The sequence below is a fragment of the Salvia splendens genome, chromosome 7, assembly GCF_004379255.2.
Source record: "Salvia splendens isolate huo1 chromosome 7, SspV2, whole genome shotgun sequence".
In the NCBI taxonomy this organism is placed as follows: Eukaryota; Viridiplantae; Streptophyta; class Magnoliopsida; order Lamiales; family Lamiaceae; genus Salvia; species Salvia splendens.
In genome coordinates, this window is record NC_056038.1 from 6,599,641 (window position 1) to 6,611,873 (window position 12,233).

Sequence of the window (12,233 nt, forward strand, 5' to 3'; positions counted from 1 at the left end):
ACAATATGGTGGGAAAAGGGAAAGTTTTTTTTTTTTCTTTTTGCCGTAATCAAGTCATGTGTCAGTCGATCGCGTTCACACGATAACCGGCTTACCGGTCAAAACTGCAGTTTGAATGTCCCCATTTATTGCAGCTGCTGCCATCTCTGCAACCGGCTACTCCCGGTCAACCTTTCTCTCCAAGCCTCCCCTCACATATATCCCTCCTTTCTCTCTCTCCAAAACTAAACCAAACCAAAACAAAAAAAAATCCTCTCTCTCTCTCTAAGGTGTTGCAGGAGAAGACAGGCATAGAAGAAGATGGAAGATCCGTTCCCGTCGTTCTGGGATCACTACTCATCGAGCGGTTGTACGTTGGCGGAGATGCTGGACTACGCCGATGAGAAGAGCAACTCATTAGGCTTCATGGAGCTGCTGAATATGCACGATTCCGCTGCTTTTCAAGAGGAGGAGGAGCATCCCAATCAGAATTCCAAGCTGCAGGAGTCGTTGAATGCGCCGCAAACACCGAATTGCTCCTCCATTTCGTCGGAATCTAGCGACCGCGGGCTGATTAACAAGGAGGAGGAAGATGGAGACGAAGAAGAAGATGACAATGACCAGAAAAAGAAGACCAGCAAACAGTGAGTAGTCTCTCTCTATATGGAGTATATATCTATATTTCTCTCACTAGAAGTGTAGTGTGTTTTATTAGTGACTTTGTTTTTTGATTTGTGGAATTAGGTTGAAGGCGAAGAAGACGAACCAGAAGAAGAAGAGAGAGCAGAGATTTGCTTTCATGACTAAAAGCGAGGTCGATCACTTGGAAGATGGATACAGATGGCGAAAGTACGGCCAAAAAGCTGTCAAAAACAGCCCTTTTCCTAGGTACTAGTAGTAGTAGTAGTATAATTATTTGCTTTCCTTAAACCTTCAATTGCAGCTTTTTTGATCAAACGATGTGGTTCTTGTTGTCGTCTTTGCAGGAGCTACTACAGATGCACGAACCCGACGTGCAATGTGAAGAAGAGGGTGGAGAGATCCTGCACCGACCCCACCATTGTCGTGACCACATACGAGGGCCAGCACACGCATCCAATCCCCCAGTCGCAGCGCCATCACGCTCCGCCTCCCCATCCGGGATTCTCCACCACCCAGCCAAACATCCACCACCAACTGATAAACTACTCGCTTCTTGCCAACGGCTACATGGGCGGTGGCGGAGGAGCAGCGAAGCAGCTGAGCTTCTGCTCACAGCCGCCGGCTTTAATGGCGAACAATGGTCTTCTTCAAGACATTGTGCCATGGCCCGCGGCTAAGAGAGAAGAAGAAGAAGAAGAAGAACAATGATCTAACAAAAAAAAGGTTGTCTCCTTTTGTTGTAGTATTGGTAGATCAAAGTGACATTTTGATGATCCATTGTTTACAGTATGTGATTTCAGAAAACCCTAATGGTGGAGTCCATTTTCTTATCATCACGATAATGTAGATTATTGTAGCTTATAATTAAGGTATAGTATATACATCTATTTTCTTTCATTTTTACATTGGAATAACATCATATTATTGTGAAAAGAATACGGTGAGGATTTGGTAAAGTGGAGAATATTGGGGGAGGGGGTGGTGGGAATGGCACAAAAAAGGGAATTGACTAGTTAATTGACGGCCGACTTAGGTGTTGTGGGTGATTAATGCTTTTGAGATTTTATGGTTGAATTCAATGAATGTAGGGAATTATTGAGGTGTGGTAACTTGTAGTGATGAAACACGTTATAACATAAAACCCAAGTGAGAAACGGATTTTGGAACAAGACAGCGGTCGGTGTTCGATGCCTCCTTAAATCCCATCCCCATGTGGCTATGACTGTGAGTGGGAGAGGCATTCTTTCCCCACAAAGAACACTAATGTCGATGCTACATATATATGTGTAAATTATTAGAAATTTTTTGGCGGGGACACAACTGCGCCCATTAATGGCAAAAACTACGCCCATTTTAAAGTCAGCAACACTCATTTTGACTGATCAAACATGCCTAAATGTATACATGAGAGAAGATTAGGTCATTGCACCAATAATAGCCATAAATCAAGTCTCTCTCTCTCTCTCTCTCTCTCTCTCTCTCTCTCTCTCTCTCTCTCTCTCTCTCTCTCTCTCTCTCACACACACACACACACACACACACACACACACACACGGATCCAATGAGAATTACTACATTTTAAAGGAAAATGAGAACGACGAACAAACACGGAAAATCGATGAACAAGCATACAAAATCAACGAACAAAAAATAAAACAAATAAATATTAAATTTGTGCCTCAAATGGAATTCGAAGGCATTTTCATCCGATAAGAAGATGCATCCACCATTTTGTGTACAAAGATTTAAAAATTATTCTCTACATTTTGTCATTTTCACCAGATCCACTTCTTTTAAGAATTTCACTTTCCATTACCAAATTTCAAAGAACAAGGTAACATGGGTGAAAGAGGCAGGATTCACCATTAGAGTGAATATATTCACTTCAACAAGGAAGTTTCATAACCCAGTCAATGCAACATAATTCTCGAAGCTCACGCACTCTACCAACCAAACAAAAACCCAGATAAATGCATCTTGAAGATGGCTGTGCATGGGCAAACAATGCCAGCATCATTCTAACAGGCATCAAGAATCAAAGTTGTGCTTTTTCCATCCATCCACTGACTTGGGATTTTTGGGTAACTAACAGAAGATGAGTTGAAGTGGTAGACACAACATAAATATACACATTGTACCTGACATTGGCGCTACGAATTAGCACTTAGCATGTGCAGATTGACAAAATGGTGAAACTAATTCCCTCGGGATTATGAATTTTTTGCAGCATTAACATATAAATTCCAGAATACCACTTAAATGAAAATGTGTTACAGACAAGTTATACACTCTAACTCACATAAGACACAGTTGTAACATACTTGAATAACTCAACTGAAATACAAGGCAGTCAGCTGAAACTAACCATATGTGATTCCAGCAGCTATGCTTCCTTTGTATTAGCTCTTGGAGGCATGTGAGAGCAGGTACCTTTTGGGCTTCAAACACCTCCTGGGACAAAAGTGTGTAAATTTGATTCATGCAGGTGTTGTTGCTGTCCTTCTAGGCCATCAAGTTCTTGTTCATAACATACTGAGCCCCACAGGGTTCTCCCACTAATATCATGCTTGAAACAGTTGCCCATCAAAATCCAAGGATATGTCGAGATCTATGGGAAAGGGGAAAAAATGCAAAAATGGAAGAACCTCTTACCCTGCTTTCACATGTCACACACTTATAATAGTACAAATCTCCATCAGGAAAAACATGCTTGCTCCAGTCACATTCTACAGACTCTACCTCAGCACTGGAATCAAATGCTCTGGTTACAGGTGCAGAATCCTTGTTTGCCATGTTACTATCTTGCATTCTGAGTGAGAAGACTGCAGATTCAAAATTGGTATCATTGCAGAAGTGAAATACCACACACTTTTTGTCAACAAATTTGCTTCCATGTCATATTACCCTTTATCATCATGGCAAAACAAGATAGAAGATGATATATATCAAGCAAGCATCAGGAGGAGGGAAGAAGCAATGATAAAAATGGGCTCCCAACTAATGAGGTGAAATTCAAGCACTCAGGATTAGAAGAAATCAAACATCATGAATGTAACGCTGGCATAGCAATGCTGCTATGCTGCAATAGGAAGCTTACGTTGTTGTTAAGAGGTGCTTTTCCAAAATCAAGCAAAAGATGGAAGAGAATTTGTACCCAACATTTGTATTTTATTTTGGTGTAGCAATTAAAACAAGTTTTGGCTTGTTAAAATAAAACTCTTTCCAGAATATTCCACTTAGATTTTGGGCTCTTGCCACAAATCAAAAGATCCAGGTTGAACATATGAAGCCACTTGAACTCCAAACACACAACCCAACAAGATATGGAAAGGTTAGAGTAAATAAGAATTATATGATGTCCAGTGGTTATGGATGACCAGAAAGAATATGCACCATATGCGCCCTAGCTAGATTATTGGAATATGAAGCAGGCATGAAGCAAACCAAAGTATTAAGCTGATAGTAACAAAGATTTCAATAAACGAGATCAGCGCAGACAATATATATCCGCGTATGTGAGCACACATTTGCCATCACTAAGCTATCAACATCAAGAAGAACCTATGAGTTTTTTTCAATAGTCATAAAATATATGATTATCGAAGAACTGAAGCGCGAGGGGATTGTTCAAGAAAGATCTCTTGTAGCTAACTTCACTTCCACTCATTAAATTTCAACTTTTGTTTCTTGTGACATCTGTTTAAGTTTGTCCATGTACTTATCAACTTTTTCTTTGCCAATCTACTCATTTTTTGGAGGAACGTTTTATATCTATATGCATAATCGGCTGAAATTGACCTGGCAATCTGGCATAGATTCTCCATCTCTCCAGAAAAATGGTCGTCCAGCTATATCATAGAACTGAGAAACGGAAGGCACACTGCACATCTCTCCATCTACGAGATAGAGCACACATCTATTATCAGAAAACTATAAATGTAGATAACTAACAGAACGGGTGATAACCTTGAATCCCATATTTGGGGCTACTTTGGATCTGCAAACCGCACAATCAATGGTTGATCACAAACCTATGAAAAAATATTTTAGCATTCACTTCTAAAATGGAAAGGAATGAGAAACACTGACATGTAAGCATAAAGTTTTACAATCACATCTATTCCATTTAATGCGTTAGTTGCGGCAAATGCAACATCTCTAAAAATATATAGGACAAAACGACATCCTTAAAGCCAGAAATGGTGCATATGAGGAAAAACGGTTGAAGTTACAATAATCAACAAGCAAGGAGTTACTTAGTATTTAAGAGATGCAAAGGGAAACAGATCAAGGTGCAAGTGCAACAGAGAGAGCCTTAAAGATATTTTCCTTAATCACCTATTTAAGTTGTTGTTTCAAGGGTGCACAAACTTGGCAATCCTTCAGCAGCAATAGTTTCTCAGGCTCATGCGATTTAAGTGAACTTAGACAAGGGTGAGCTCAAAGACTCAGAAGATGCATACCGTGATTTTGCTTGAATTCATCCTTAACAATAAAAATCTCTGTTAATATATAAAGGAAAAATAAACAGATGATCAGGAATTTGAAGGTCAAAGGTACATGTTTTCAAGGACTTGGCACTAGCTCAACTGATTGACGAGCCTACTCGCAGTTCTTTTTATGCATCTCTTACAGTTAACTACAAAAGCAAAGGTTCATGCAATTCAAGTCAGGCTCTAGTACAAGAAAATTTAACAACAAACAAGGTCTAGTGCAGACATCAGTGAACTCAGGCATAGTTCATATGAAACCTCTTTTACAATGGAACAAGGTTATTGTAGGTCTGGGAAGTGTCAAATGCAATTAAAAGGTACTCACTTCTTTAATATCCCTTCTCAAAGCATGCCTATTACTCAAGACAGAGTACTTCATCAAATAGTGATTCCCGATCAAATTTCAACTATAATGATACCCCTGCGTCTATTAAACCATCCACACATTACGATTGAACATAATAAACAAGAAAGTTAAAGCAGAAACCACCGATTCATTGAATCATGCCCTGCTGTAATCCAGTCCGCTTATCCTTAGGAAGAACAACCTCAATAGTATCTCCCACAAAACAGCGGTAAACTTAATCGAAGACGGAGATCACATTATTCGAACTCATAAACACGAAGCAACTACTATCTTAGCATGAAATCAAAATTTGGAGGCAAAATGATGCTTCAAAATTTAAGCAGCACAGCCCCGAACATTAAGTTATCTACGTTGGCGTATGCGCACAACAATTTGACGTATAGCTTCAAATTTAGAAGCCACAAAATTACTAGAGTAGTGAATCGGTCTCTTGTCACCCGAGAGAGGCAGCGAATGATTGGAGTCGATGTTGAGGTGGAAGCCGGTGGACTCGTTCGGCTGGCCGTTGAAATTTCGGTAGTGGCAAGGTGACCGCCGTGAAATTGGTCATGCTATTGAATAGCCTCCTCTTGCGGGAAGCGGCACCGGAGCGCAGTGATCGACGCGACTCTCTCCGCCGTGTTTATCCATAGAGTGAATCTGATTAATGCTGTAATTACTATTCCAGCCCTAAAATGACTTTTGGCATTGACTTGTGGTAATTAAGGGAAATTGATTTTATGGAAAAATAATTATGATCATAATCCACCTCGAGTAATTATCTTAATTTTTAAACAATTCGCGAAAATATATACATATAGATTTAGGATTTTGATCTGCACAAAACTAATCTTAATACAAAAACGCATAATAAAATCATATGGAATGCATGTTTATTAAGAGGGTTAGTAATTGTATTAGGTAAATAATTACTTAAGTAACTCTCATTTTGTGATGTCCACAAAATATAATTCCATTTCTTAAAATAGAAAGTTTTATGTCATACTTTTCTCACTTTTTCTCTTCTCTCATGTTTGTATCTATTTCTTCTCTCTGTCTTTCTTACTTTATCAATATTTCATTAAAATTCATGTCGTCCACGAGTGGAATTATTTTTTTTGGACAAATGAAATATATAGGACTATAGAGAAGCCACATAGATTAGGGAGAGATGTTGATCCACTAATCATATTAGGATCTTATATAAATAAGCTCAACCCATAGGAAAGTAATAAAATGCAAATTCTAAATATTGTAAAACTTCAAACTATGATATGGACCGTTAGAAAATGTCAATAGATGAAAAAATAACAACAGAAAATGTAACACAATTTTAACATAATATCAACACAACATCAACCGTTGACATTGTATTAACACTTTTGTTATTGTTACTTTGTCAGACATTTTCTAACCGTACATATATTCCAAATTAATACTGAAGTGAATGTGTCTTGTAATCAGTTCGTTGGTATATTCGAATATTTTTCACCAATTAAAAATAAACGATTGAATAAAATATATGACAAATTACATAACGATAGAATAAAACTCTAGAAATCCAAAAGTAGAAAAAGTAATCAATTTTTTATACAGTCGACATGCCATTTGGGCCGAAACGCGTGAGGAGAATGGGCCGCGTTTGACAGCTGTAGGCTTGACTTTATCTGGACTATTCTGCCGTTTCACAACCTAATCCATCTGTAGATTTTATGACTTTATTTGTTCTTTTCTCCTATAGATTTTGCTCACAGTCAAGGCATAATTCTTTTGTGGAAAAAGTAAAGTAACATTCCACGAAGAATTATACTACTACAAAATTACGCTAATCTTTGATTTAGATATTTTACTTTAATTTTCAAAGAAATTCTGATACATAAAAAAAAAGTACTAATAAAATCATCAGCGTTATCCAAAAACATCATCGTACAATTCGGTGCGGCCGGTCATAATCCAACAAAAAATTGTCCAACAATTATTGCATTCTCTCTCTATGCTAGCTTCTTCAGACATGGATTCGCCCCTAATTTATTTCAGCTATGCTGCGGCCCACATGAATTTCTATATATATTTATAATAATGGGAGGAAGGACGAAATGCGGAAAGCTTAATATGGGGGGTGGATAGAAATCTTTCTCGAATCTTCACACCCCCCTTTTTTATTTCCCATTTGTTTTTTTGTTCATCATTTTTTCGAATTCAAGGTTTCTGCGCATTGTTTTCTGACTGGTACGCTTTTGATCTCATGTTACATATTGCATTATTGTTCGATGAAATGTTTGTTGATTTTTTTGTTTATGATTTGATCAGGAGAGATTATATTGATTGATTCGTTTATTCTGAGATTTTTGGGAAAATTTATTCCCAAAATTTCAGAGCCCTAGCTGCACAATTCTGTGTGGTGTGATAATTGGTTTGTTATTTTCATTCTCGATGCGTTTGAGGGTTTGGTTAGAAAGAGAGAATTTGTGATTGATATCATTTTAGTGAGAGGATCGATCATAAATGGAGCACAAAGAGAAAGAATTTGTGATTGATATTGAAAATGGTGATGCTAATGGGAGTAAGGATTCATCCTCTGATTCCACATGGGGGAAGAAGATTTTGAAAAGGATTGGCAGTGGGATTTTGAATTTAAATGGATCTGTTGATGATGAAGCCGGGGTGAAATCGGATGTTGGTACAGAAGAAGAGCTTGATAAAGAGACGACGAAATTGTTGAGTGATAAGGCTCGGGGAGGGGAGGAGGGTGAGGGGGTAGTGCCCCCTGTCGAGAGGGACAATGAGAGGGGAGGAGAGGGGCGGGCTCCCCCTGTTGAGAAGGAGAGACGGAAGGGTGGGAAGGCGAAGAAGGCTGCAAAGCCTCCTCGGCCTCCAAAGGGTCCGACCTTGGATGCTGCGGACATGAGGTTGCTCAAGGAGATATCTAGGCTTGCTATTAAGAAGCGTGAGAGGATGGAACATTTGAAGGCATTGAAGAAGAATAAATCGCCCAAATTGTCATCCCCATCATCTTCTTCGTCGTCGTCATCAGCATGTTCATCTGCTGCAACCATCTCAGCCATGTTCGTCACTATTTTCTTTTTTCTCGTGTTAATCTTACGAGGTATAATCACCATTTTCTCCACACTATCATATTTTACTGACAACTGTTTCTATTGTTTCATTTTTGTTAGGAATTGCATCAAATATATGCGTAGATAATGAAGTCATTCGCATATTGGTGTTTAATAAGTACTAGTATGTGTCAAGAATTGCAAGGAAAATGCAGATTTTGTTAGGATTTTCATTTATGCTTTTGAAGTTTACTTAATTTGTTAAAGTTTGATATGTCATGTGAGGAGAGATGTGTCCTATGATTTCACTCAATCAAACTTCCAATGTGGATTGCTTTCATAGTCTTTCCCTTTTTGTTAGGAACCGAATTCATAGCTAGTTTTTTTCTTAACGAAGTAGTATTACTACAATAAAGTGTTCACTGGAACCGAGTAAATGAAATTTATGCACTAAATCGATTAGAGACTATGTTACTGTCTAAAACAAAGATAATCCATATCCATGTTAAAGTGATCCTTCCTTCGAGTTTGCTCTTCATGAAACACAATTCTTCACTACATATCAAGATTAGAACAATGTCGTTAACCTCAGTATTTTTTTTTTGTCTGCAGGTCTAAACGCGAGCACCAGTTCGACTTTGATAATCACAGGAGCTCCTCAACCTCAGCCACCACCACAAATGAGAGGCTTGTTGCCTGTTCAGTTCTATAAAACTTTTAAATCTAATGGTGGTGGTACACTGAGTTTCTTACCTCCCAAGTGCGTTTTCTCTTAATATCATGCTTCTTGTCTGCACCCTCGTCCACGCATAGACATTGTTTTTGCTCCTTGTAATTCTCCCTCGATTGCTAACTTCATCGATGCAGGTCTACATAATTTCTGTGTGGTACGAGTCTTAGTCTCAGCTGGCTGGAACAGAACAAAGACGAAGATGAAAATGAGGACAAGCGAGCGTCTCCTGAGAAAATGTAGTTTGGGTTCTTGAAATGGTGGAGATCAGATTCTAACCGAGTGCGCATATTTTCTCTCTAACTCTTTGTAAATGAGAAAGTTGTTTGATTCTCTTGCACTAGTTCAAAGTGTTCTTTGTATCTATATAAGCCAAATACTAATAAATATAACTTCACTTTTCTTTGTTTAAATTTTATGACAACTATATGTGTATAGCTCGAGCCTTGCTTGGCTCACAGTTTGGTTTATGACCAATTTTAATTTTATTTCAAAATATAATTTATTATAACTGGTTTTATAAGAATAATTTAATTATGAAAATAGAATATATTTGAAACACCTAAAATTACTAAAGAGAACAAAGATTAGTTTCGCGGGGGCATATAATATTTCGTTGGCTAATTTAATCATTACTCTTCCCTGATTTTATAGCTCAAATTCTAACAGGAACTAGGACAACTGAAACAACAATTTCGTCATCTGATAAATAAGTTTTAAATTGGCGCGCGATTTTGTTTTAATTTTTTGGTACAAATTTTATAATGGCCGTCAAGATTAAGTTCGTGTGTACTAATAGTTTTAAGCAATGTTTTACAAACCCGGACCGGCAAACGAACCGCCAAAGCTACTGGTTCATGGTTCAACCGATCGGACCGGTTAAACCATTTTACTGCTGCAAATATATATAATAAACAAATATATATTAAATTTAGTAAATGATAAAATACAATTAATAATATATCACAAAACATTAAACCTTATAGATAATTAGTTCTATATAAATATAAATTCAGTAAATATAATCAAACAGTATATAAATTGTTGGTTAGTGTATATAAAAAATCTAATATTTCATGTATTAAGTTAATACTAATTCAAAAACGTTTATGTGGTAAAATAATATTATAATTAAATACGAATCATTACTTAGTTTAGATAAGAATATTCATTAATATCAATAGTTAGGATATATAAATTAAACATATACTATAAAAATATTTATTTTTAGTAAATAATGAACCTTATATGAAAAAATAATATTAATGACAAGTAAAGTATCACTAAAATTTAGAGAAGGATAATTATATATATTATAATTAACAATTATATTAAAGAATATAAAATTAAAAAGAATTATTAGTTTACGTAGATAAAAAAATATTTAATGTTTAATGTATAAGAATATTTAATGTTCAAATTATTCAATGAGGCCATTGTGTCGGCTTGTGGTGGAGTGGTAGAAATCTTGTTAATTAGAGGAGAGGTCAAGTGCGGTCCGGTTTTAAAAAATTGATTTTAAGCATGTTGAGAAGTGTTAAGTTCATACATGTATCACCAGTCACTACTAATAGAAACATGACTAAAGTCTAATTTTGGTCCTTTGCATTTGCCCTAAAATTCTTTTTGGTCTCGTACATTAAGTTTGTAACCTTTTGGTCCCTATCATATTGTTTTGGTACATTTTGGTCCCAAACAAGATCACAAACTTAATGTATGGAACCCAAAAAGAATTTTATGAAAAATGTACGGGACCAAAATTGGACTTTAGTCCTAGATTTAAGTAAGTTATTAGATTGATCAAACATTTTTACTGTTAATTTTAACAAAAACTGGTTATTTGGACCAAAAGAATATGTTTGAGACCAAAAGGTACCAATACAATATGTTAGGGACTAAAAGGTCAAAAATTTAATGTATGAGACCAAAAAGAATTTTAGGGCAAATGTAAGGGACCAAAATTAGACTTTAGTCTAAAAACATAAAAAAAAAGTTTTTTTCAACATTTTTGCATGTATAACATATTTGTTCTTTAGTGGGAAATTGCAAAATAGAATAAGAATATTTATAATAGCTGTCATGATATTATATCTTTTTTTGGCGATTTTCCATCTGGCTATCAATTGTACATCAACGGTGAGATAAAAAATGGATCACAGAAGGGAGTAAATTAGTTGCCTTTTAAGGCTAGCATTTTTTTGAAATAATATGAAATGATCTTAACATTGATCACGCCAATATTCAATTACTCTTTGAAATATTCAAATATTAACAAAAGAAATCAATCACAATACCATCCATACAAGAATGTTTAATGTGAATTACTATATGCATTTTTAAGTGCGTATGTCATAAGTATTATATTTATCCGTAATTAATTATCACAAATTTGAATAAATGTAAAGAAAAGTAGATGAATGTAATTAGCAAACCGTGAATTTTATTTTTGTAAGTATATTAACCCATTCATTCATGATTAATTATTATGAGTTGACTCAACTCAAATTTTAAGAAATGTGATAAAAAGTAGATAGAAAAAGTTAGTAAAATGCAATTCTAACTTTTGCTATATATGAATAATATTAATTTTATAATAAAATGTGAGTATAATGGTTAGCAGAATTTGAGATCTATTATCAAAATAGTAAAAAGTAAATGAGACCACTAATTGTGTACTAAAGAAAAAGGAAATTCATGTCAATTAATTAAAGTTAACCAATCATTAGCTAATGGAGTAGTGATAAAATATAAGTTGAATGAGTTAGTAAAATGCGTGATACATTACAAAAATAGTATTCCCCTCATCCCAACTAAGCTAAGTCGTAATTTATTTTCATAATATTCCAACTAAGGTGACTCATTTTTTTAACAAAAAATAAAAATATCAAATTACTCTTACTTTATCTCATTTCATACTTACACTTTCATTTCTCTCGTGGACTACTTTACTTTCTATTTTATTTTGACTTTTTTTAACTCATTTAACA

General features: G+C 35.7%; 2 protein-coding genes and 1 long non-coding RNA gene across 12 annotated transcripts; 2 read left to right on the plus strand and 1 right to left on the minus strand.

Annotated features, from left to right (window-relative positions):
* The first annotated feature begins 211 nt into the window (after positions 1 to 211).
* LOC121810241 (WRKY transcription factor 23-like) lies at positions 212 to 1,518 on the plus strand. Its single transcript, XM_042211007.1, has 3 exons — positions 212 to 623; positions 724 to 867; positions 966 to 1,518. The coding sequence occupies exons 1-3, from the start codon at positions 301 to 303 to the stop codon at positions 1,327 to 1,329; spliced, it is 831 nt and encodes a 276-aa protein (XP_042066941.1). The 5' UTR covers positions 212 to 300; the 3' UTR covers positions 1,330 to 1,518.
* Positions 1,519 to 2,385: 867 nt separating this feature from the next.
* On the minus strand, positions 2,386 to 6,167 carry LOC121740944. 9 transcript variants are annotated; one of them, XR_006037719.1, is made up of 6 exons: positions 4,960 to 6,164; positions 4,588 to 4,652; positions 4,420 to 4,501; positions 3,274 to 3,443; positions 2,987 to 3,176; positions 2,386 to 2,759 (listed from the first exon to the last, which is right to left on the minus strand). It is a non-coding gene; the product is annotated as an uncharacterized LOC121740944 (long non-coding RNA). The 9 variants fall into 9 exon arrangements; XR_006037714.1 differs by having other exon boundaries at positions 4,420 to 4,517; XR_006037716.1 differs by having other exon boundaries at positions 4,420 to 5,260; positions 5,440 to 6,166.
* A 1,221-nt stretch (positions 6,168 to 7,388) lies between these two features.
* LOC121740943 lies at positions 7,389 to 9,659 on the plus strand. 2 transcript variants are annotated; one of them, XM_042133606.1, is made up of 4 exons: positions 7,392 to 7,689; positions 7,771 to 8,566; positions 9,129 to 9,276; positions 9,384 to 9,659. In XM_042133606.1, exons 2-4 carry the CDS (start codon positions 7,966 to 7,968, stop codon positions 9,391 to 9,393), a joined length of 759 nt encoding a protein of 252 aa, XP_041989540.1. In that variant the 5' UTR covers positions 7,392 to 7,689; positions 7,771 to 7,965; the 3' UTR covers positions 9,394 to 9,659. The 2 variants fall into 2 exon arrangements, with proteins under 2 accessions (XP_041989539.1, XP_041989540.1); XM_042133605.1 differs by having other exon boundaries at positions 7,389 to 7,689; positions 9,129 to 9,659.
* Positions 9,660 to 12,233: the final 2,574 nt, after the last annotated feature.

Coding starts and splice junctions, on each gene's coding strand:
- LOC121740943 (XM_042133605.1), top strand. CDS start 7,966: ATGGAGCACAAAGAGAAAGAATTTGTGATTGATATTGAAAATGGTGAT. Junction 8,567..9,128: donor TCTCGTGTTAATCTTACGAG/GTATAATCACCA, acceptor TTTTGTCTGCAG/GTCTAAACGCGAGCACCAGT.
- LOC121810241 (XM_042211007.1), top strand. CDS start 301: ATGGAAGATCCGTTCCCGTCGTTCTGGGATCACTACTCATCGAGCGGT. Junction 624..723: donor AAAAAGAAGACCAGCAAACA/GTGAGTAGTCTC, acceptor TTGTGGAATTAG/GTTGAAGGCGAAGAAGACGA. Junction 868..965: donor AAAAACAGCCCTTTTCCTAG/GTACTAGTAGTA, acceptor TCGTCTTTGCAG/GAGCTACTACAGATGCACGA.